The 27314-nt window shown below is 38.8% G+C and overlaps 1 protein-coding gene and 1 gene segment (V, D, J or C); both read right to left on the bottom strand.

The window, feature by feature from the left end:
* LOC132861792 (legumain-like) overlaps nt 1-27314 on the bottom strand; it is a 196094-nt gene that overhangs the window by 92293 nt on the left and 76487 nt on the right. The gene's annotated exons all lie outside the window — the stretch shown is intronic.
* LOC132840024 (Ig kappa chain V-III region PC 7043-like) lies at nt 8863-9881 on the bottom strand. The segment is given in 3 exon segments: nt 8863-9016; nt 9390-9741; nt 9830-9881. Coding segments are annotated over 3 exon segments (558 nt in total).

Here is a 27314-nt window from a genome sequence, read left to right as displayed (position 1 = left end):
GCGGGCACAGGTTTACGGTTTCGACGGATAACAACCCACTCAAGTATATCTTGACCAAGCCGAGGCTTGATGCCTGCGAACAGAAAATAGGCATGCAGAGTGACTATTAGTGTATGTTATTATTGAAACTGTGTATATGGCATGGTTTTTCAAATGTTAGATTGGGGATTAGCTACCCTCGGTCTATCTGAATCTCTAATGGGATAGCTTCAATGCTGTACAACCTACGGTGGGTTATGGGTAATGACTACGCTGATATGTCGATGTTGGGTTGTCCCATAATCTAGTGTAAAACAGTGGGGGTGAATGTGCGAGTGTAATGTTGTTACACTAGACTATTTAAATTACTATTAATTATTTGAACTAAAAGCAAGCCTTTTATTTTGAAATTCTTATCAGAAGCAATTGCATAGTTATGAATGGTCATGTGACCACAAGCAAAATGTTATTTTTTATTTCTTTTTCTACAAATATAAATTTTATTTCTTTATTGGTTTTGTTTCCTCTCTTTCTTTTTGAAAACATTAACCTTTAAAAAAGAATGGTTAATAAGAATTGTTCAAGTTATTGTCATGATTCAGCCCGGACTTTTGGCCATGTGCATTTGTTGTCGTTCCTCGTCACGTGTCTGCCCCGCCTTTGTCTGCTCCTCCCTGTCACCACACCTGCTCCTTATTGTCATCATTGTCTTAATTGTATATAAGTTAGCCGCGTTGCCGATGGCAGCGCGGATCATTAGTTACGTTTACCCCTCGTCATGTCTAGTCTCTGTTAAGTGTTGTCATTTGTATTATTTAGTTATCGTCATTTTTGTCCATGTCTTCCTCATTTATTAAACCTCCCTCTTTTGAAGCTATCCTGCGTACGGGTCTGCCTCCTTCCATCCCCGGACGTGACAGAATGATCCGCCTTAAAACCCAGCAGACCCAGCAGGATAGCTTCCAGCTCGGACCGGCTTTTTTCCTTTTTTCTTTTCTCGGTGACATCGCTCCGCCCATTTTCCGGTGAGGGACGCCGCTCCACTTTCGGTTCCGTCCGAAGCGGTCGTCGCCTCACTTCCGTCGCGGAGGATGTCACCAACCCTTTTTTGCCCCTTTTTTTATTTTTTGGTGCCCTGCGGCATCGCCCCGCTGTTTTTCCGGTGAAGGACGTCGCTCCAGTTCCGGTTTCATCCGAGGAGGGCGTCGCTTCACTTCTTCCGCGGGGGGTGCTGCAGGCCCAGGGCGATGGACCTTCCCACCCTCCCACCCTTGGTCATCAGGTCGTGAGGCTGGCTGCGGTGTGTCGGGGTTGCGTTCGGCCCTTCAGCTCGGCTGTGGATATCGCTCGGCCCTTCAGCTCGGCTGTGACATCATTCGGCCCTTCAGCTTGGCTGAGGATATCGCTTGGCCCTTCAGCTCGGCCATGGAAGTCGCGTGGCCCTTCTGCTCGGCCGTGGATGTCGCTCGGCCCTTCTGCTCGGCTGTGGACGTCGTTCGGCCCCTCTGCTCGGCTGAGGATGTCGCTCGGCCCTCGCTGCTGTGCCGCCGTGAGCCTTGCTCCCCCCATCTGCCTTTGCCGTGTTCTTCGTTCCCCCATCTGCCTTTGCCGTGTTCCTCGTTCCCCCATCTGCCTTCGCCGTGTTCCTCGTTTCCCCCATCTACCTTCGCCGTGTCCCTTGCTCCCCCCATCTGCCTTCGCCATGTGCCTCGCCCCCCCCTCCTGGACTCTGCCAGGGTTTGGCGCTTCGGGAGCTGCGCCTTGGGGGGGGGTTCTGTCATGATTCAGCCCGGACTTTTGGCCATGTGCATTTGTTGTCGTTCCTCGTCACGTGTCTGCCCTGCCTTTGTCTGCTCCTCCCTGTCACCACTCCTGCTCTTTATTGTCATCATTGTCTTAATTGTATATAAGTTAGCTGCGTTGCTGAATGCAGCGCGGATCATTGTTGCGTGTACCCCTTGTCATGTGTAGTCGTTATATTGTTTAATTTATCGTCTTTTTGTCTATGTCTTCCTGTGTTTATTAAACCCCCCTCTTTTGAAGCTATCCTGCGTACGGGTCTGTCTCCTTCCGTTGGTGTTAAGACATTATTAATCCAAGTTCTGAACATTGAAAAATTATGTTTAATGTAAAGTGAATTCACGTAATGGCCGCCATTACGCGTGTAGTAGGCTGCTGAAACTTATTACATGATGATGCACACTTAAATTTATACACTCATTACTGTAATGATCCAAGAGTATTACACGTATATAAATGTATGTGTAATGATTGACAGGCACTTCTAGAACAGACGTAATCCTGTTACTGCCTGATGGTGTCTGTTATGTGTAATGCAGGTATGTAAATGGATCATTTCAGTGTTGGTTCCTGTTCTTAGATTTTCTTCCTCATATTACAATTGTATGTGGTTGATGATTATTTTATGTTTTAATGTTTGCTCTCTTTCGCGGGATTTCAATGCGATGAGAGGCACTTCTAGAACAGACGTAATCCTGTTACTGCCTGATGGTGTCTGTTATGTGTAATGCAGAGATGAGAGATCCTGATAAGCCACAAGTAAACCATTTGACAACTGCATCATGGTGTGAAGTCTCTTTCATTCTAAAAATACACAACGCAGAAGAAAACCCACCACACTACCACATCAGTATTCTTTCTAAAGTTGGACATGGTTTCTGACACACACACACACACACACACAGATGGAACACAAATTTCTCAAGCTAACAGCAACATGAGGCCATTAAGGTGTGAAACTGTCAAACTCATATGCCCCTTTTCCACCAAAAAGAACCGGGTGCTGGTTCAGAGCTATCACTCCTGCTGGTTCAAAGTTGGTTCCACTGGCGAGCCTTCTAAGAACTGGTTTGCCTTTCCATCGGCTAAAGAGCCATCACAGAGCCAAGTCTGACGTCACTGTATATGTGTCACGTGTCCCAGCAACTTTAGCGCATCATCAACAATGGCGGATGTTGCTTTACTGTTAATGCTCATGGCTTTGTGAACCTACATTAACATCCGAACGCGGCGAATCCAACGTGTACATGCAGCTCCATGTAATCTGTATAAACGGAGGTTGTTATCGAGAAAGTACATAAAAAAGTTATTTTATCATTAACACAGAAAAAAGTTAGCCTTAGCATGTAGCTACTTACTATCATGTGTGCTGATAATGAATCATATTGCGGTAAAGTAAAAGTGTATTAAACATTAAGTATACTTAAGGTACATTATCAAATGCGCTAACAGTAGCCCCGCCCACAGCCCCTGACACAAGCGGTGCTTTGGCTGTCGAAAAAGAAAGAACTGGTTCTAAATTAGGCTCTGGCTCTGAACCAGCACTCAAACTGCCTCGGTGGAAAAGGGGCAATAGACTCATGCAGCTATATATGTTTGAAATGACAATAAAAGCTCCTTGACTTGACTCAGTGTTTTATTTGGGCTTATCATAATTATTCATATGTTTGCAAAATTGTCAGTTTATATTTTACTCTGTTATTGAGTCCTTTAAGCTGGATATCAGGCCTTACACAGTTAGAGCCCAGTTTCTAGCTCAGTCTGAATAGTGCTCTTAACATACATGTTATTTATTAAAGATATTTTTAATGAATTTCAGCTTTTGTGTTTTGGCCTGAGATTCTAACATAAAGACATTTAGACTGTTAACGTGACCCAGAAAAAGTGTGTGTGTGAGCTGCTGGCTAAAACACCCAGCCTCTGAAACTCAGAAACCACAATGCTATTGCATTTAAACTGAGACTACAGCGTAGTGTGAGAGAGATCGCTGCTGCAGCCAGTAACACTTCTACAAATGTGTTAAGAGTATTTTCAGACATGGATTGAACACTTCAGTCTACTCTCATGAGTGTTTCTAGGCTTGTTAGGAGCTTTGGCTCATAATCCCAGGTTTGTTTTCACACAGAAATTAATTCTAAACTATGGATTATTTCTACTGGACAATCTTTTAAAGTAAAGGATAATATTACAAGGACATCCTTCTAGCTCTTTGTGCACAAGTTTGGAATAAATAAATATGGTTTTATGTTTTATGCAGTTACTTATTAAATTATTCATATTTTTGAAAAAGAATTTGAGACGATTATGTATATTAGTGATGGCCAGTTCGTGAACGAATCGTTCTTTTGAACCGGTTCTTTTTAGTGAACTGGATGAACCGGTTCACCAAATCGGACTGATTCGTTTTAAACAGTTCGCGTCTTGAGTCAGCGCTGATCCACAAGTCACTAAAGTTACTCACTTTCCGTCATGCCTGACAGCCCCTCTGACTCTAAATAAACTAATATCCCAGAGTATATGTAACACTAAACTGAACTGAACACCTGTACACTAAACTGAGACATGTTGTGCTGAGAGAACTGAGACATGTTGTGCTGAGAGAACTGTGAGTTTGAGCTGTTGATACTGCGCATGAATCACTGAACTGATACAGCGAATCATCAGTACACTGAACTGAGAACTGTTTCTTTCGGACACGTCCGACATACTGAGAACCGATGAGCTGTTGTTACTGCGCATGCGTAAATCACTGAACTGATACAGTAACAAATGTAAACAATTATGATTTAATGTCTTGTCAACATATGAGTGTTTATCTCAGTTGCATTAGTTTTTGAAACAACTGATGGAGCGAAAGAAACATTTCAAAATTATGCTTTTTTTGTAAGTTTTTGTAAGTTGATGAAAGTTAGTTTATTAACTTTATATGTTTAAGACACGTAAAACATCCACGTTTGCACATCAATGCCTGTACTGGGTGTTTTAGTTGCAAAACTTAAATGTAAGAAACGTATTCAACTAAAAATATGATTACAAAGAACTTTTTAAATGTGTTAAATTGATTGTATTTATATCTGCCGGCAGCGGCGGGATGAAGGAATTTACGTCATTAAGTCAGGACATAAAAAACTGGTGAACTGGATTATTGAACTGGTTCATTAAAACGAACTGTCCGAAAGAACCGGTTCGCGGAAAAGAACCGAACTTCCCATCACTAATGTATATCACATTTGTAAAGGCTTCATAGAGTTGTAACAAATTCTTGCTATTCATTCAATCTGTGTAATATCCAAGCCTGATTGCATCATGTTTGAACCCTTGCCTGGTGTCTCTGTTTTACAGTTTGACCTTTTTTTATTGCTTGTAGCCTGGAAACCATCACTAATGTATAGAAAAATAAACAAAGTACGATTCCTCCTGTGACAAGCACATTTGAGATGACAACCATCTTGGACAGCCAGCAATTCTGGAGTTCACTGCCATTTTGTATGCCTCTGCATTATTTAATACCGGCTCTCTTCAGTTTTTGAGTATCACGCCTTGCTCCTGTGTTTCTCTGCCTGTTTTTGACCCCAGTTTCTTCCCGTTTTCCTGTTATAGCCTCGAATTTTGATGCCCTGTTTGTTGATTAGACTGTTTACTGTTTAGAAGTTTGGAGTGTCTTAGGATTTGTTTGCCATGAACTATTTACCCCGCTTTACCTGAGCTTGGATATTTGCCACTGTTTAAACCGTGTAACATTTTTTTCGTGAGTTCTGCCTGGAAAATGTATTTTTACTGCTGTTTTACCTGCCATAGCTATAATAATTTGTTTTTGTTCACACCATTGCCTACCATTTGCTGTGACTGTTTTCCTGAACACTGTTTGAACATTCTGTTTCTGTGGATTGTTTATCTGCCTGAGAGCTCATTAAAGACTCTTCAGTTTTACGTCTGTCTCACATTTGGGTCAGCTGTTCTTCCTGACACAAAGGTGCAAGTAAGAAATTTTTAAAAAGGGCCAAAATGTGATGACTAGATGACGAGGTCAGAGCATCTCCAAAATGACAAATCTTGTGGGGATTTCCCTAGTATGCAGTACTTAGTACTAAATGTGGTGTTACCACTTGTGGCCTGATACAGTTATGGTCACCCAAGGCTTGTTTATGTGCATGAAGAGTGAAGGCTAACCGGTGTGGTCTGATCCCACAAAATACCAACTGTAGTCAATTTGCTCTAAAGGTTAATGGTGACTATGATAGAAAGGTGGCAGAACACACAGCTCATTGCAGTTTGCTGTGCATGGCACTGCATAGCCTCAGATATGTCAGAGTGCCCAGGCTGACCCCTGTTTATTGTCAGATGTGCCAACAATTGTCATGCTCTGGGCCAAAGCCCCTGTGAATTTCTCCGTGTTTCTCCCCATTTTCATTTTTTCAAGTGTTTTCTTGACTCTCAAACTTATGTGGATGACCTCATGAAGTGGTTTCTCACCCTCATGTTCATTTAGGATCCACTGAACCATGCCATTTTCATTGCAGCCTCTCCCCAGTTTAATGCAAATTCAATGCTTTAAATTGTTAGTTACTAGCAATGAAGGTAGCCCTGGAGGAGTGGAGGCACCAGCTAATGGAAGCTAAGAAGCTATTTATTGTTTAGACTGACTTCAATTGCTGAATAATATTCAGACTAAATAAGTTGGTCTTCAACCGTCGTTTGAAAATAGCCAGTGTCTAAGTTCTTACCAGCCATACTGAATGCCCTGTTCCATGAACCTCTTGATGCTATGACTGTAGTTGATGGTAGTTCTTGGGTTTGTGTAGTTCTTGGGTTCTGATGCCATCTACCCTCCTTCAGTCATGGATGCCTTCATGTGGGAGTTTGAGCTCTCCTGACCCCTGCCTCAGTTGATCTAACGCGATCAAACCTAATGGCCCCCCTGGTCATTTGTCTGTCAATGATTACCCGCTGCTTCCCCTGGTCCACCAGTAGGTTTCCTGGTTCACCTAACACCCCAGCTCCAGTAGAACACTGGGCCTGCTGAGGTCACATTTCTGTTGGCCATCCATGGAACCAAAACTCAGTCCTTTGTCTCCACACCGGAGCAGTTTGCATGGATAAAAACCTCTTGCACAAAATGACTTGTCTTTTGCAGGTTTTGATGCATGTGACATGCCATCCTTCTAAAATGTGCTGTTCATCACTTTAGAAGAAGAAACATGAAAATAATGGCTGCAATTTTGCATAACAGTGAGCAAAAAGTGATGAAACTGCAACTGATCCACAGTTCAGAAGGAATTCACACAAGAGATGAATCTCCTTGATGAAGATGATGCACAACCTGTGCCCTGCTAGAGTGTGCATAAAAGTCTATGAGGACTTGTCCCCCTTAACTGGTCTAATAAATAAAGGGTATTAATTAATGAATGCTCTCACACTATGTGATTACTAAAGAATTAAACTGTAAAACACATCTTGACTTATGCTCGCAAAACCTTTAGACAGAGTGCTGCTGCAGTCTACGAGTGGCAGATTCATCACCTTTAATGTGGTTAAAACCTTAATGGCCTCACACTTCTGTTTGGTTTGAGCTGTTTGTGCTCTGGTTTCCATCACACCAGTGAATGTGTCAGTGTTAGTGGAAACAGCTCAGTGGTTTAAAGTGGTATAAACTAAAACGTTGATTGAAAAGTTGGTTGAAACATATGGCCTCACATGTATTCATGATTCTACATTAAGATAAATAAATAAATAAATAGGGAAAGAAAGAAACAAAGAAAGAATGAAATTAAACATTTATCAGATGCATTTAAATCATGTATTGAATAACAATTTATTTTTCAGTACTGTTGAGTTAGTATTTATTCAGTACATTCATTGCAGCTCTACATGAGAATGAAACATCTGAGACTTTTTTCTTTGAAAAATATATTAAAGCCAAAAAAAAAATACTACAACCATGCTACATTTGTTATTGCAAAACATGTGAATAAAATCACAGACCAAGATGGAATATTAAGATCTCAGAATTAAAGAGGGCTATGGGATTTTATATTTATTATAAATATTAGTCGATTAACTGAATAAAATAAAAAAATCTAGGTAGAAAAACAAAGCAATTACTACAAAAGTCCTAAGAGGCCATGCATTATTATTTTTTTTTCTTTCTTGTTTTATCGTGATCATGACTTAATTTTCTCGTGGTTTTTGCAAAAAAACATGTTCTAGATCAGTGGTCTTCACTATTTTTTTCATGTGAGCCACACTGATAGGACAAAGTCAATAGGAGAGCCACTTTCACCGCAAAGTATGCCAAGTTATTCAGTCTTAAATAGCTTATCTGCTTAAATACAATGTACAATATTGCAATACAATAATTACTCGAGTTGCGGATGACGCATGCTCCCCATCAGTTACCTCTTTTGTCACTGTCACATTGCTTTGTTGCTGTTCATTTTGTGCGCGGGATTGTTTGATAAGAAATCGATCCATTGTTTAGTCCGTGTGTTCAGTAAACACAAGTTGTTAACTAGCATGAAACACAAACTAGCTTCTGGCAGGCCGCCAAAAACTGGCTATTGCGCAGAACGCAGTGAGTCAGTGACGAGTCAAATAATATATATAAATATATATTATTATTTGTAATAGAGCACATTCATTTTTCTATGCTTCCCTGATTGTTTTTAATGTTATTTAAATTAAAAATACATTTTAACCACATGATCATATCACCGTATTATTTACTGCCATGCGAGCCGCCTATTAAAGCTTGGCGAGCCGCAGGAGGCTCACGAGCCGCGCAATGAGTAACACTGTTCTAGAGGCAGCAAAAGCTCAGTAATGCAGCATCATGGATCATTGTGTTGGCTTTGATCAGGGACTTAAACTGAAACAACTCTCTGTCTGTCAGTGATTGACAACTTCCACATAAGTGTCTGACACTTAAGAAGGAGGCTGTGATGTCTGCAACTTTATTATTGTTATTTTTCTCGCTATACAATTAAGAAAACTGATTTTTATTATGTCGAGATCACAACAAAACAAGAAAGAAAATATGTAATAATGCATGTTAATTACAGCAAAAGTGAAACTAACACATTTTTCCTATTTTTTTTTACAAAAAAAAAAGATTGTAAAGATAATAACCAGAAAGGCAAGAACTCCAACTCTAAACATGGAAAGATAGCTCATCACCTGAATCTGGAAACAACAACCTGTGTGGAAAAATACAGATGCTTTAAAACACTTATTTTTAAGCCTATTTTTTTATGAAGAAGAGGTCTTACTTATCTTCAACTTTTCTGGTTCTTTATTATGAAAATACTCACAATGTATAAATCTACAACTTGTATAAGTATTGTATGATTTATGAACAGTGAGAGGTTGTCGCTATGGAACATTCTGTTATAGACAGTGATAGGAAACCAAATTATTACTTGTTTTATTGCGGCTGGGTGTTGTTGTATTACGGTGTGTCTTCTCTTTGTCTATACAGATAAATCAGAAACGCAGCAAATAAACAGAAATGATACTAAATATAAATAAAGTGAAATATTCAACATTTAATACATATGTAGACATAATTCTGGTTAAAGTGTTGATCTGGAATTAGCAGGTTATCAGAGTAAAACTGTTTACCTTCAAATTGCAGACGTGTTCCAGATGTGAACTTCACTACACTTCCGTCCATTTCTCCACAGAAATATTCTCCTTTATCATCTTCTGTTGTTTTTGTAATATTGCGATCAAATTTACTGTCATTTACACTAATACTGAAACGAGCATCATTAAATCCTTCACCAAATTTGTAGCCCAAAACGTTCTTGTATGATTTTGCAATAAACTGAGGTAATTTTCCTGAACTCTGTCTGTACCAAAGTACATTATCTTTCTTTGTGACACTGCTAATGTTACACTTCATAGTTACATCTTCTCCACGCTTTACTGTTATCACATGAATCTCCTTGATGTCAGAAGTTTTCTCTGTAAAAATGTTTAATATTTAATGTCAGTAAATGAGTTAAATATAAAATATTATAGTTTTACATTAAAGTTTCAGAAAGTTACTCGCCAGCTGTGAAGAGAGAAAAAAGAGCACAAAGAGCGACAAAGAGTCTGATCATCGTTCCTGTTCACACCAAGTGATCTAATGAACTTGTGTGTTCAGTAGAAAACCAGGTCCAGACTCAAATCATTGCCATGCTGCTCCAAGTCTGAAGTCTTGTGTTAAACGCTGCTGAACGGTCGAGTAGGACTGAGGACAGATGACAGCTTAGCTGATCTAGCAGCATGTAGTTTCTCAGTAACAGCTATTAAACTCGACCACTAGAGAGTCAGCGATGTTCATAGTGGACTTCTTCTGGGATGCCTACAAATCCCACCCCCGCCCTGCCTTCAAATCAGATCACGCTTCCCTCCTACTCGTCCAAACTTAAACCCGCTCTCAGAACCAAACAATGCTGGTGGTACAGTTTAGATTCTACGCTACAGGACAGTTTAGATTGCGTGGACTAGGACATGTCTGGGTGTGACTTTGATGATGGATGTTTACTCAGATACCATAAAGTTCCATTAGGAAAGTGTTTTTCCCTTGTTCTGTTTTGTTCTTTCTTTTTCTTTTCCTCTGTCTGATATTTGTTGTTTTTATTACTGACTGTTGACTTCAAGCCTTCATTTTAACCTCTGACCTTTTTTTTGCCACTTAATATGTCAGTGTTACAGAACTGTTGTCTTCTTGTGTTCTACCACATCAGTATTCTTTCTAAAGTTGGACATGGTTTCTGACACACACACACACACACACACACACACACACACACACACACACACAGATGGAACACAAATTTCTCAAACTAACAGCAACATGAAGCCATTAAGGTGTGAAAATGTCAAACTCATATGCCCCTTTTCCACCAAAAAAAACCGGGTGCTGGTTCAGAGCTAGCGCTGGTACTGGTTCAAAGTTGGTTCCACTGGCGAACTTTCTAAGAACCGGTTTGCCTTTCCACCGGCTAAAGAGCCATCACTCTTCACGAGTCTGACGTCACTGTATACGTGTCACGTGTTCCAGCAACTTTAGCGCAGCAGCGGCAAACACAAACACATCAACAATGGCGGATGTTGCTTTACTCTTAATGCTCATGGCTTTGTGAACCTACATTAACACCCAAACGCGGCGAATCCAACGTGTACGTGCAGCTCCATGTAATCTGTATAAACGGAGGTTATCGAGAACGTACATAACGTTATATTATCATTAACACAGAAAAAAGTTAGCCTTAGCATGTAGCTACTTACTATCATGTGTGCTGATAATGTATCATATCGCGGTAAAGTAAAAGTGTATTAAACATTAGTATACTTAAGGTACATTATAAAATGCGCTAACAGTAGCCCCGCCCACAGCCCCTGACACAAGCGGTTCTTAAGTCTAGACCAGCAACGTTTTGGTGCTACTTAAGAACCACTTTTCCTGGTTCAGAGCCGGTGCTTTGGCTGTCGAAAATGAAAGAACTGGTTCTAAATTAGGCTCCGAACCAGCACTCAAACTGCCTCGGTGGAAAAGGGGCAACAGACTCATGGAGCTATATATGTTTGAAATGACAATAAAAGCTTCTTGACTTGACTTGACTTGACTCAGTGTTTTATTTGGGCTTATCATAATTATTCATATGTTTACAAAATTGTCAGTTTATACTTTACTCTGTTGTTGAGTCCTTTAGGCTGGATATCAGGCATTACACAGTTAGAGCACGGTTTCTAGCTCAGTCTGAATAGTGCTCTTAACATACATGTTATTTATTAAAGATATTTTTAATGAATTCCAGCTTTTGTGTTTTGGCCTGAGATTCTAACATAAAGACATTTAGACTGTTAACGTGACTCAGAATAAGTGTGTGTGTGAGCTGCTGGCTAAAACACCCAGCCTCTGAAACTCAGAAACCACAATGCTATTGCATTTAAACTGAGACTACAGCATAGTGTGAGAGAGATCGCTGCTGCAGCCAGTAACACTTCTACAAATGTGTTAAGAGTATTTTCAGACATGGCTTGAACACTTCAGTCTACTCTCATGAGTGTTTCTAGGCTTGTTAGTGTCAGGACCCCGGATACGGAAGGATAGAGACAGACCCGTAGGCAGGATAGCTTCAAATGAAAGGGGTTTAATACATAAGGGAAACAGACAAACATATCCACACGACACGGGGAACTAACGTAACTAAACTAAACTAATGAATCCGCGCTGCCATCGGCAACGCGGCTCACATATATACACACAGACAAGTCAATCACACAATGGGGAACAGGTGTTGAGACAGGGAGGAGCAGACGAAGGCGGGGCAGACACGTGACAATAACAAAAACATTAGCACGTGTCCAAAACTCCGCGCTGATCCCTGACAGTTAGGAGCTTTGACTCATAATCCCAGGTTTCTTTTCACACAGAAATTAATTCTAAACTATGGATTATTTCTACTGGACAATCTTTTAAAGTAAAAGATAATATTACAAGGACATCCTTCTAGCTCTTTGTGCACAAGTTTGGAATAAATAAATATGGTTTTATGTTTTATGCAGTTACTTATTAAATTATTCATATTTGTGAAAAAGAATTTGAGACGATTATGCATATTAGTGATGGCCAGTTCGTGAACGAATCGTTCTTTTGAACCGGTTCTTTTTAGTGAACTGGATGAACCGGTTCACAAAATCGGACTGATTCGTTTTAAACAGTTCACGTCTTGAGTCAGCGCTGATCCACAAGTTACTAAAGTTACTCACTTTCGGTCATGCCTGACAGCCCCTCCAACTCTAAATAAACTAATATCCCGGAGTATATGTAACACTAAACTGAACTGAACACCTGTATACTGAACTGAGACATGTTGTGCTGAAAGAACTGTGAGTTTGAGCTGTTGATACTGCGCATGAATCACTGAACCAATACAGCGAATCATCAGTACACTGAACTGAGAACTGTTTATTTCGGACACGTCCCACATACTGAGAACCGTTGAGCTGTTGTTACTGCGCATGCGTAAATCACTGAACTGATACAGTAACAAATGTAAATGGTTATGATTTAATGTCTTATCAATGTATGAGTGTTTATCTCAGTTACATTAGTTTTTGAAACAACTGATGGAGCGAAAGAAACATTTCAAAATTATGCTTTTTTTGTAAGTTTTTGTAAGTTGATGAAGATTAGTTTATTAACTTTATATCTTTAAGACACGTAAAACACCCACGTTTGCACATCAATGGCTGTACTGGGTGTTTTAGTTGCAAAACTTAAATGTAAGAAACGTATTCAACTAAAGTTATGATTACAAAGAACTTTTGAAATGTGTTAAATTGATTGTATTTATATCTGCCGGCAGCGGCGGGATGAAGGAATTTACGTCATTACGTCAGGACGTAAAAGAACTGGTGAACTGGATTATTGAACTGGTTCATTAAAACAAACTGTCCGAAAGAACCGGTTCGCGGAAAAGAACCGAACTTCCCGTCACTAATGTATATCACATTTGTAAAGGCTTCATAGAGTTGTAACAAATTATTGCTATTCATTCAAGCTGTGTAATATCCAAGCCTGATTGTATCATGTTTGAACCCTTGCCTGGTGTCTCTGTTTTACCGTTTCAACTTTTTTTATTGCTTGTAGCCTGTAAACCAACACTAATGTATAGAAAAATAAACAAAGTACGATTCCTCCTGTGACAAGCACTTTTGAGATGACAACCATCTTGGACAGCCAGCAATTCTGGAGTTCACTGCCATTTTGTATGCCTCTGCATTATTTAATGACACCGGCTCTCTTCAGTTTTTGAGTATCACGCCTTGCTCCTGTGTTTCTCTGCCTGTTTTTGATCCCAGTTTCTTCCCGTTTTCCTGTTATAGCCTCGAATTTTGATGCCCTGTTTGTCGATTAGAATGTCTACTGTTTACAAGTTTGGAGTATCTTAGGATTTGTTTGCCATGGACTATTTACCCCGCTTTACCTGAGCTTGGATATTTGCCACTGTTTAAACCGTGTGATGTTTTTTTTGTGAGTTTTGCCTGGAAAATGTATTTTTACTGTTGTTTTACCTGCCATAGCTATAATAATTTGTTTTTGTGCACACCATTGCCTACCATTCGCTGTGACTGTTTTCCTGAACACTGAATGTTCTGGTTCTGTGGATTGTTTATCTGCCTGAGAGCTCATTAAAGACTGTTCAGTTTTACGTCTGTCTCACATTTGGGTCAGCTGTTCTTCCTGACACAATGGTGCAAGTAATAAATTTTTAAAAAGGGCCAAATTGTGATGACTAGATGACGAGGTCAGAGCATCTCCAAAATGACAAATCTTGTGGGGATTTCCCTATTATGCAGTACTTAGTACTAAATGTGGTGTTACCACTTGTGGCCTGATACAGTTATGGTCACCCAAGGCTTGTTTATGTGCATGAAGAGTGAAGGCTAACTGGTGTGGTCTGATCCCACAAAATACCAACTGTAGTCAATTTGCTCTAAAGGTTAATGGTGACTATGATAGAAAGGTGGCAGAACACACAGCTCATTGCAGTTTGCTGTTCATGGCACTGCATAGCCTCAGATATGTCAGAGTGCCCAGGCTGACCCCTGTTTATTGTCAGATGTGCCAACAATTGTCATGCTCTGGGCCAAAGCCCCTGTGAATTTCTCAGTGTTTCTCCCCATTTTCATTTTTTCAAGTGTTTTCTTGACTCTCAAACTTATGTGGATGACCTCATGAAGTGGTTTCTCACCCTCATGTTCATTTAGGGTCCACTGAACCATGCCATTTTCATTGCAGCCTCTCCCCAGTTTAATGCAAATTCAATGCTTTAAATTGTTAGTTACTAGCAATGAAGGTAGCCCTGGAGGAGTGGAGGCACCAGCTCATGGAAGCTAAGAAGCTATTTATTGTTTAGACTGACTTCAATTGGTGAATAATATTCAGACTAAATAAGTTGGTCTTCAACTGTCGTTTGAAAATAGCCAGTGTCTAAGTTCTTACCAGCCATACTGAATGCCCTGTTCCATGAACCTCTTGATGCTATGACTGTAGTTGATGGTAGTTCTTGGGTTTGTGTAGTTCTTGGGTTCTGATGCCATCTACCCTCCTTCAGTCATGAATGCCTTCATGTGGGAGTTTGAGCTCTCCTTACCCCTGCCTCAGTGCATCTAACGCAATCAAACTTAATGGCCCCCTGCTCATTTGTCTGTCAATGATTACCCACTGCTTCCCCTGGTCCACCAGTAGGTTTCCTGGTTCATCTGACACCCCAGCTCCAGTAGAACACTGGGCCTGCTGAGGTCACACTTCTGGTGGCCATCCATGGAACCAAAACTCAGTCCTTTGTCTCCACACCGGAGCAGTTTGCATGGCTAAAAACCTCTTGCACAAAATGACTTGTCTTTTGCAGGTTTTGATGCATGTGACATGCCATCCTTCTAAAATGTGCTGTTCATCACTTTAGAAGAAGAAACATGAAAATAATGGCTGCAATTTTGCATAACAGTGAGCAAAAAGTGATGAAACTGCAACTGATCCACAGTTCAGAAGGAATTCACACAAGAGATGAATCTCCTTGATGAAGATGATGCACAACCTGTGCCCTGCTAGAGTGTGCATAAAAGTCTATGAGGACTTGTCCCCCTTAACTGGTCTAATAAATAAAGGGTATTAATTAATGAATGCTCTCACACTATGTGATTACTAAAGAATTAAACTGTAAAACACATCTTGACTTATGCTCGCAAAAATCTTTAGTCAGAGTGCTGCTGCAGTCTACGAGTGGCAGATTCATCACCTTTAATGTGGTTAAAACCTTAATGGCCTCACACTTCTGTTTGGTTTGAGCTGTTTGTGCTCTGGTTTCCATCACACCAGTGAATGTGTCAGTGTTAGTGGAAACAGCTCAGTGGTTTAAAGTGGTATAAACTAAAACGTTGATTGAAAAGTTGGTTGAAACATATGGCCTCACATGTATTCATGATTCTACATTAAGATAAATAAATAAATAAATAAATAATTAGAGAAAGAAAGAAATTAAACATTTATCTTCAGATGCATTTAAATCATGTATTGAATAACAATTTATTTTTCAGTACTGTTGAGTTAGTATTTATTCAGTACATTCATTGCAGCTCTACATGAGAGTGAAACATCTGAGACTTTTTTCTTTGAAAAATATATTAAAGCCAAAAAAAAATAAAATACTACAACCATGCTACATTTGTTATTACAAAACATGTCAATGAAATCACAGACCAAGATGGAATATTAAGATCTCAGAATTAAAGAGGACTATGGGATTTTATATTTATTATAAATATTAGTCGATTAACTGAATAAAATAAAAAAATCTAGGTAGAAAAACAAAGCAATTACTACAAAAGTCCTAAGAGGCCATGCATTATTTTTTTTTTTTCTTTCTTGTTTTATCGTGATCATGACTTAATTTTCTCGTGGTTTTTGCAAAAAAACATGTTCTAGAGCAGTGGTCTTCACTATTTTTTTCATGTGAGCCACACTGATAGGACAAAGTCAATAGGAGAGCCACTTTCACCGCAAAGTATGCCAAGTTATTCAGTCTTAAATAGCTTATCTGCTTAAATACAATGTACAATATTGCAATACAATAATTACTCGAGTTGCAGATGATGCATGCTCCCCATCAGTTACCTCTTTTGTCACTGTCACATTGCTTTGTTGCTGTTCATTTTGTGCGCGGGATTGTTTGATAAGAAATCGATCCATTTTTTAGTCCGTGTGTACAGTAAACACAAGTTGTTAACTAGCATGAAACACAAACTAGCTTCTGGCAGGCCGCCAAAAACTGGCTATTGCGCAGAACGCAGTGAGTCAGTGACGAGTCAAATAATATATATAAATATATATTATTATTTGTAATAGAGCACATTCATTTTTCTATGCTTCCCTGATTGTTTTTAATGTTATTTAAATGAAAAATACATTTTAACCACATGATCATATCATCGTATTATTTACTGCCATGAGAGCCGCCTATTAAAGCTTGGCGAGCCGCAGGAGGCTCGCGAGCCGCGCAATGAGTAACACTGTTCTAGAGGCAGCAAAAGCTCAGTAATGCAGCATCATGGATCATTGTGTTGGCTTTGATCAGGGACTTAAACTGAAACAACTCTCTGTCTGTCAGTGATTGACAACTTCCACATAAGTGTCTGACACTTAAGAAGGAGGCTGTGATGTCTGCAACTTTATTATTGTTATTTTTCTCGCTATACAATTAAGAAAACTGATTTTTATTATGTCGAGATCACAACAAAATAAGAAAGAAAATATGTAATAATGCATGGTAAATTACAGCAAAAGTGAAACTAACACATTTTTCCTATTTTTTTTTTTTTACAAAAAAAAAAAGATTGTAAAGATAATAACCAGAAAGGCAAGAACTCCAACTCTAAACATGGAAAGATAGCTCATCACCTGAATCTGGAAACAACAACCTGTATGGAAAAATACAGATGCTTTAAAACACTTATTTTTTAGCCTATTTTTTTATGAAGAAGAGGTCTTACTTATCTTCAACTTTTCTGGTTCTTTATTATGAAAATACACAGAATGTATAAATCTACAACTTGTATAAATATTGTATGATTTATGAACAGTGAGAGGTTGTCGCTATGGAACATTCTGTTATAGACAGTGAAAGGAAACCAAATTATTACTTGTTTCTGGGCTGCTGGATGAATCTCTGTGTGTTGTTCCAGATGTATTACGGTGTGTCTTCTCTTTGTCTATACAGATAAATCAGAAAAGAAGAAAATAAACAGAAATGATACTAAATACAAATAAAGTGAAATATTCAACATTTAATACATATGTAGACATAATTCTGGTTAAAGTGTTGATCTGGAATTAGCAGGTTATCAGAGTAAAACATGTCCTGGTCATCTGAACTCATAACAAAACACTTAACAAAAGTCATGAACTCATGTAGGTTTGCATTCAACAAATTATTTTAACATGAGCGTAAACGTCTTCACGGCTCTTGGCTCTGGATGTTCTGGAGGATGAAGGTTTTTTAGCAAACTCACAGCTGCATAGTTCAAGACATCATCAGCAGCAGCAGCAGCAGTCTGATGAAGAACAAGAGCCGTTTATTAATCAGAGCGGATTAAAAGACTAAAATAATGACTACACTGATATTTAGGTGAATAGATGTCTATTAAAATTCTCTGTGCATTCAGATGTGGCTTTATTTAACAGAACAGAATCCCAGTTGTGGGAAAATAATTTTTAAGTCATTGGTTTATTTCATTTTAGTTCCAGCATATTACTGTGGATAATATAGAAGCCCAATCAAGTTACAATGCTAGTTAAATTCAAACTTCACATTAGACTTGTGGTTCCTGTATCTCATAAATATCAAAGGAAAGGGGCAAGGTAACTCAGGGTATCATCTGTCTCTTTGCACCATTTGTCCCATTGTTATGTTGATGGTATTAAGGGTGGGTGAAATTCAAGGATCTGGTGTGGGGGCTGTTGCATCCTTTCATGCTTTGATTGTCACCTGAGTGTTATGTTTGGAATCTGATGGGACTGCCCCCTACAATGTGTATATTTACAATGTATTACAACTTTAAGTCAGACTTGATGACTGCAGCGCCCGTGCCAGTACGCTCTGACTTGCAGACTCGTTTCATCGTGTATCTACATTAAAGACTACTGCACAAGGATATCCAAGTCTCCTGGTCTTCTCTGGAAAAAGTTTACAACACAGTTAATAGAAGACTGGATTACCTGATTGGTGGGAATTTGATGGTTGCTTGATGAAGCATCTGAACAATAAGACACACAAGTAAAGATGAAATTCACAACATACAACAACTTTATACAATAACTCTATAAATAACAACAAATAAAAATAAACAAACCTTTTCTGTGATTTTTATATAAAACTCCAACCAGAAGTGAGATTACGATAACAGAGAATATATTGGAGGCTGTTAAGGGAATAATCCAGTTGTGTTCGCCTAGAATGATGAAAATACACACAATGTATAAATCTACAACTTGTATAAATATTGTATGATTTATGAACAGTGAGAGGTTGTCGCTATGTTTCTGTTATAGACAGTGAAAGGAAACCAAATTATTACTTGTTTTATTGCGGCTGGGTGTTGTTGTATTACGGTGTGTCTTCTCTTTGTCTATACAGATAAATCAGAAACGCAGCAAATAAACAGAAATGATACTAAATATAAATAAAGTGAAATATTCAACATTTAATACATATGTAGACATAATTCTGGTTAAAGTGTTGATCTGGAATTAGCAGGTTATCAGAGTAAAACTGTTTACCTTCAACAACCAAAAGGGTTCCAGATGTAAAGTCTGGTGAACTGCCCAGCATTTCTACACAGAAGTATGTTCCTGTATCGTCTTCTTTGACATATTTAATGTTGAGATTAAACAATTTTACATCACTAAAACTGAAGCGTCCATCATTAAATTCTGGACTAAATCTGAAATCTTTCTCCCCTGCTCTCGCTACCAACTGAGGAAGCTTTCCAAAACTCTGTTTCAACCAAACAAGTTTAGCGTTGTCACTGGACACGCCACATTTTATAGTAACATTTTCTCCAATCTTTATTTTTTTAAATTGAATCTCCTTGATGTTAGAAGGTTTCACTGGAAAAAAAAAAACACATTGTTTAATGGTTTTTAGTAATAAAGTCAAATGTGTCATGAATTCTTTAATATAAAAATATAAAATGTAACTCACCTGATGTTAAGAGGCAAAGAGCAACAAAGAGTGTGATCATCATTCTTGTTCAAACAAAGTGATAGTGATGTTAGGAACTCAGACGGTTCAGTAGAAAACCAAGTTTAGAGTCAACCCCTGATTGGATGATTTGAAGCTGTGGTCTGATTTGATTGGTCCAGTGGCTGTAATGATAACTGATGGTGGAGTTAATACCCAGATATGACATGATCTCATCCAAGCAAATATTTTAATTACATAAAATAGTAAGTTACATAACTTAGGTCACATTAGTCCAGCAGCAATGATTCAACCTTTGTCAAATCACTGGTGGAATCCTGGAATCCGGCTTTTAGAGGTATAGCCACAGAGCCAGACAAACACGGTTGTATGCCAACAGAATAACATCCCATCAGCAGCACATACCCCAACCCCACCAGGGCCTTTTTAACACTTACAGGTAGATTAAATCTCAATTAACCTATGTAAGGGAAAAACTGATGTCTCAGTAGTTGTAGATTTTGAAATCATTGAAAGAAGTTGCCCGAATGCTTAAAATGAACTGGAATCTTCATTATCCATATAGACCACAAGCATCAGGTCAAGTACAGAGAGCAAACAGGATGTATTTTACAGGAAAAGTAGTGAAGGAAGTTGCCAGAATGCTACTATGTCAAGGAAAAAGTCTCAGGACTCATGTCTCACACTGTAAAGTAGATCTATCACCTGCAGGGATAGACTAGGACACACAGACCAGTAAGGAGCCCAGGGAGGAACTGAAGGCAGTAGGCCTCGGGGGTCAACCCGGGGGTGAAGACTTCCTTATAGAATTCCCCTTTTATTAGCTTATCCCTACCTAACTGGTCCTTAGGTGTCATAACACTGCAGATTAGGGAAAGTAAACTAAAAAAAAAACTATACGATCACAGAGATTTTGAAACTAAAAACTATACGACATAGATCCTGAATATAAACTGTAGTATGGAAATATTGCTCTCCTGTTTCTCTCTCTCTCTCTCTCTCTCTCTCTCTCTCCTTCTTTTGTTTTGTGTGTGTTACAGATACAAGAACTGGAAATCCCGGCAACAACCAAGGCAACAGAAGCACCAAACACACTGACCTCTGGAGACATCTGCAGAACAATTCCTCAGGACTGGCAGACAACCACAATTCTTCCTGACCTCATTCACCTGATCGACAAACTGGATATTTTATATCAAGCTACCATGTACAGCTTTGTCATCCTGGTGACTATGATAAACACTGCAGAAGCTTTGGAATCCAGAACTAACATATTTACGGCGTTGATGAATATGTCCAGAAATGCTTTGTTTGCTGGGAAAGATGTATGCTTGCCTCATCCTCCATCTGTAGGGGCAGGAATTCCCTGGGTAGCACACCCCATTTCTGATTGTGACACCTGCTCTCTATTACGCACAGACAGTAGTAGGTTCAACAGAAGCACATGCCACAATATCACAGTACCTTCAGCTGTGCAGTGCTGTACTCCAGGCATGCAGCTATGCAATATGACATCAACATCACCCATAATGACTGATTTGCTTTTACCCTTTTCATTTCACTGGTGTGTTGAAGCATATCCCTCAAACTCACCAAGTTTGGGAGAAATTCCTCGTGCTGCTTGTGACTTTATGTATGAGGTGAGGGCTGTATTATCATCTACAAGACGAAAAAATAACAACATAGAACCATGTATTTTACAAACTAAATCATGGTTTAAATTGCTGTCTATTAATATGTGGTGCAAAATTCCCTCCCCAGTAGGCACATATTGGCTATGTGGAACATCAATTTATAGCGAGTTGCCGGCCCAGTTTAATGGACAGTGTACCTTAGTCTATGCTCTTCCAGCCATTAGGGAGTATTTAGGGGCCAAACAAAGTCAACTCCCAGATATTGCTAATGGAATACCCACAGTTACGGGGATTACCCCCTTCTGTCAGTTGGAAAGATGACTGTATTCCAGGCCTTACATGTGCCCAAACATGGTGGTCAAGAACTCTTGGAGCATTAATCCCAAGCTACGGAGTTATGCAGGCTCTAGACCAAGTGAGGAGTCTATCAAATGAAGTGCAGAAGCTAGCAAATGATACAGCTCTCGCCATTGGTAACATCTCCAATACACTGGCATCGCATAAGATCATGATTCTACAGAACAGAGTGGCATTAGACTATATCCTTGCTGCACAAGGGGGAGCTTGTACTATTATTGGTCCTGAATGCTGCACTGGCTTGGTTGACCCAACCATTAACCTAAGCAGAATACAAAAAGACATAAGGGACTTGTCAATGAAACTTCACAATATGACTACAGTGAATTCCTCTTGGTTCAGAAACATTTTTGGAGATTCATGGTTATGGATTAAGGATATAGCAGTTCTATTTAATTTTCTGTCTTATGCACTGCTGTATACAGAAAATTCCTGTTCCCTCTAGAAAGGAAGTAAGTGCACTAACCAAAAAGAACTATTACCCTTAACCACATCAAGGGACACCAAAACGGGAAGTAAGTTTTTGCCTGCAACTCAACGTTGCAAGAATACTGGCTCTATGTTAACATACTCAGGCCAGAGAAATTTTGTAAATAGAAAGCTGAGCATGACTTGAATCTTTCTTTTTTTGATTTTATTTTATTATTACTATTATTGAATTGAATCTTTTGTGAGAGTTATTAAAACTCTCAAAGGGGGAATTGTGGGAAAATAATTTTTAAGTCATTGGTTTATTTCATTTTAGTTCCAGCATATTACTGTGGATAATATAGAAGCCCAATCAAGTTACAATGCTAGTTAAATTCAAACTTCACATTAGACTTGTGGTTCCTGTATCTCATAAATATCAAAGGAAAGGGGCAAGGTAACTCAGGGTATCATCTGTCTCTTTGCACCATTTGTCCCATTGTTATGTTGATGGTATTAAGGGTGGGTGAAATTCAAGGATCTGGTGTGGGGGCTGTTGCATCCTTTCATGCTTTGATTGTCACCTGAGTGTTATGTTTGGAATCTGATGGGACTGCCCCCTACAATGTGTATATTTACAATGTATTACAACTTTAAGTCAGACTTGATGACTGCAGCGCCCGTGCCAGTACGCTCTGACTTGCAGACTCGTTTCATCGTGTATCTACATTAAAGACTACTGCACAAGGATATCCAAGTCTCCTGGTCTTCTCTGGAAAAAGTTTACAACACAGTTAATAGAAGACTGGATTACCTGATTGGTGGGAATTTGATGGTTGCTTGATGAAGCATCTGAACAATAAGACACACAAGTAAAGATGAAATTCACAACATACAACAACTTTATACAATAACTCTATAAATAACAACAAATAAAAATAAACAAACCTTTTCTGTGATTTTTATATAAAACTCCAACCAGAAGTGAGATTACGATAACAGAGAATATATTGGAGGCTGTTAAGGGAATAATCCAGTTGTGTTCGCCTAGAATGATGAAAATACACACAATGTATAAATCTACAACTTGTATAAATATTGTATGATTTATGAACAGTGAGAGGTTGTCGCTATGTTTCTGTTATAGACAGTGAAAGGAAACCAAATTATTACTTGTTTTATTGCGGCTGGGTGTTGTTGTATTACGGTGTGTCTTCTCTTTGTCTATACAGATAAATCAGAAACGCAGCAAATAAACAGAAATGATACTAAATATAAATAAAGTGAAATATTCAACATTTAATACATATGTAGACATAATTCTGGTTAAAGTGTTGATCTGGAATTAGCAGGTTATCAGAGTAAAACTGTTTACCTTCAACAACCAAAAGGGTTCCAGATGTAAAGTCTGGTGAACTGCCCAGCATTTCTACACAGAAGTATGTTCCTGTATCGTCTTCTTTGACATATTTAATGTTGAGATTAAACAATTTTACATCACTAAAACTGAAGCGTCCATCATTAAATTCTGGACTAAATCTGAAATCTTTCTCCCCTGCTCTCGCTACCAACTGAGGAAGCTTTCCAAAACTCTGTTTCAACCAAACAAGTTTAGCGTTGTCACTGGACACGCCACATTTTATAGTAACATTTTCTCCAATCTTTATTTTTTTAAATTGAATCTCCTTGATGTTAGAAGGTTTCACTGGAAAAAAAAAAACACATTGTTTAATGGTTTTTAGTAATAAAGTCAAATGTGTCATGAATTCTTTAATATAAAAATATAAAATGTAACTCACCTGATGTTAAGAGGCAAAGAGCAACAAAGAGTGTGATCATCATTCTTGTTCAAACAAAGTGATAGTGATGTTAGGAACTCAGACAGTTCAGTAGAAAACCAAGTTTAGAGTCAACCCCTGATTGGATGATTTGAAGCTGTGGTCTGATTTGATTGGTCCAGTGGCTGTAATGATAACTGATGGTGGAGTTAATACCCAGATATGACATGAGCTCATACAAGCAAATATTTTAATAAACTGACAAATCTTTCTATGTGGCTGTTTTCTCTGACTCCAGTGATCATAGAACTCTATCCAGATAATCACAGTGCACTGGAAAGTCCGAGATGACCTGCAAAGCTGAACTCAGCAGTTATTCACTTAGTTTATGTATTAATACATTTTTTTCTCTAACTGACCTTAAAGCAATGAATACAAAAAAATGTGAAAAACACAAAAAGAGTGATGAGATCTCCACTAGAGGTGTGAACAGGTGTGTAATTCCCATTCCACCTGCTCCAGAAGAATTTATGGAAAAACAATCACAAAGACTAAGTGTAAAATATTTGACATGGTCAAGATTGAGTTTGCTTACTGTGTTGAGTGCAGGATTGTTATGTTTCCCAAGGCTCGGGTAGGAATGAGGAGATGGGAGGCAGGCTTGGGACAACTGAACAAATACTTTTTTTTATTATTTTTTAATATATAATTTATCTTTAAAAATGTCTTTTCTATTAGCATATGATTGAATTTCATCAGTTTCATTTTTCCTCCTGGTTCCATGCTGTATGCTAATGCACCCAGTTACAATGTGTGGAATCAGAGAGGTTTGGCGGCATCTTGGTGAAGATATTATGTACTGGGAAGGGGAGGCTTACATACAAGCCTGTTTCCCAATTCACCACTAGGGCTAGCCAGCAGAAGCAGGCTGAAAATGAGAAGATTAGCAAAAAATCATGAAAATTACTGCACTAATACACTAGTCTCCTCACATCACCCTGTGGACAAAGCTCCATGGACGCTTGAGTTCTTCCACTGAAACTTCACGCACCATGTCTATGATCCTATTAAGTGGAATCTACATCATTCAAAGACATTCTAGACATTTCTATACTTTCACCTTTCACTGTTTCTAGAGGAAGATGTCAAAGTATGGTGTGAGTGGGTAATCTATCATCTCATGGTTTGGTCACTGAATGAATCCTTTTCACTATTATAACCTGAAATTTCTATTATTATCCTGGGACACTTGAGACAACATAATGTTAACCATTTCTACTAAAGATAATGATTACATTCTTTTCATTCATTTTTTTTTTCATTCATCTTCTACCGCTTATCCGAACTACCTCGGGTCACGGGGAGCCTGTGCCTATCTCAGGCGTCATCGGGCATCAAGGCAGGATACACCCTGGACGGAGTGCCAACCCATCGCAGATTACATTCTTATTTATGCAAAACTTGCACACAAACTACTGCTGCATTTTAACACCTTTTATGTGGCATAAACCACATGCTGTCCTCATGCTGGTGTTTGGTTTAAGAACATCTCATACTAGACAATACATGTTAAAGTTAATGGAAACAACAAACCTGCTTAAACCTGCTTGTTTCAAAACTGCTTAAGTGTTTAGTGCTTATACACATTTCATTCATATACATTTTTGAATATAATCAGTGAGGCCCTTTAGAGACATCTGTTCCAATGAACATGTTTCTAATTTTCTTCAATAGGAAATATACAGTGATGCCTCGAGATACGAGTGCTTTGACATACAAATTTTTTGAGATACGAGCTGTGATTCGACCATTTTTTTGCCTTGCGATACGAGCAAATTTTTGAGATACGAGCATCCGAGCCGCTGCTGCCGCCGAAACAAAGATCCCCAACAACCACGTGTGCTCTGTTTCCCCGCCTCAGCTTCCTGCGTCTCACTTTCTCTTCCAAAAGTTCTCACTTTTTTTTAAAGCCGCCATTCCACTGCACATGACAAACGACGGCCTATTAAACGGAAGTCATTAATTTCCTATGGAGAGTCGCAAAGGTGCTGTGAGGTGACGACCATCTGAGGATCCATAATTTTCGGATCCATTTTGAGCGTTGGATCCCTAAAAAAATGTGAACTTGTGTGACTACACCGCATCCGATATGCCGACCGGACAGGTTTTTATTAAAACGACTGGCAGATGTTAGTGAGGAAAGAGTGACAAAAAAGGCAAAAATAAGTGAAGAAAAAAGCGGTGAAGAAAACTAAGCAAAATTAATGTATAGAAAACAGAAATTGTAGCAATTAAGTTAAGAGAATTTCAGTTAAGTTCGTTAATTTTAGTGAAGTTTAGTTAAGTTCCATTTAAGTGTAAAGTATCATTAAAAGTGTACAGTAGCGAGTAAGTGAACGAAAGTGAAAGTGTAATTCCTCTGCCTGTTTACTCCTCCCTCAACCTCCGTGCGCATCTTCCGTAAAATAAAACCATTTTTTTTCTTAACATTCGCTTTTATTACTGTATGTTTTTTATACAATATTTGTCATTTATAAATACAGTACTGAACATTTTTCATATTCAAAACACAAACAAAACAACTTGAGTGGAATTTTGTGAGCTGGAACGGATTAATGGGATTTCAATTAAATTAAATGAGAAAATTGCTTTGAGATACGAGCAATTTGAGAATTTGTGGAATTTGTTGGTGAATCTTGACTTGAATGAATGACTTACAGGCTCGGATCACCATTCACTCACTCCCCCACCCCCATTGCCCCTACACTGAATAAACTGCGCTACTAGCATTGTTTTCATCTGACTTCCTGAATTAGTGCTGTTGTTTCGTGGCCACCTCCCTAGAGTGCCCTACACAATGAACATATGTTTTTAAATAGAAACACAAAAAATGGTAACACTTTGATATTTGTGGAATTTCTTAATACATTAAAAATACTCTAAAAATCATTTAAAATAAAGAACTTTAACAAATTTTTTAATCTGATTCAAAGTTCAGTGTCTGAAATATAATTTCAGGTTAAACAGCCACATGTCATGGAGTAACCAGGTCCTTCCCTCACTCACCAGCATTCACATCCACCTGAGTACTAATCAGCACCACCTATTCCGCATTCACCAATCAACACACACCCTATATAAGCCACTCTCAGTCACTCACTCATTGTCTGGTCTCGTATGTACTAACATGATTTTCTCTGCAGTCATTCAAGCTTCCTTCGTCCTTGCTTTTGGACAGGATTCGCTCCTATATATATATATATATACTTCCTCAAGTTAAGGATTCAGTTACTGGAATTCCTGAGATATCCCCTACAGGTGTGTTTGTGTGTTGCATCGTTTTGGTGCTTCGTACTTTCTTTCCTGATATATATGTTCATGGACTTCAATAAACCTCACTCTGTTTTACTTACCTTGGTCCGTAGCATGTGACCTAATACCGTAAGCAAGATGAACGTTCCAGCATCGGATCCCATTCGCTAACTAGTGGATCTTCTTTGCTCATCGCTACAATCCAGCACCACCACACCTGTCACAGCACCGTCTTCATCTGTGGCCGTAGTTGCATCCCCCATGGCCAGCCCGGCACCCTACTGTGGTTC

Source organism: Tachysurus vachellii, chromosome 2 (assembly GCF_030014155.1).
Source record: "Tachysurus vachellii isolate PV-2020 chromosome 2, HZAU_Pvac_v1, whole genome shotgun sequence".
NCBI classification, from domain to species: domain Eukaryota; kingdom Metazoa; phylum Chordata; class Actinopteri; order Siluriformes; family Bagridae; genus Tachysurus; species Tachysurus vachellii.
The sequence above is the reverse complement of the archived record's forward strand: the minus strand, read 5'-3'. Positions and strand labels throughout refer to the sequence as shown.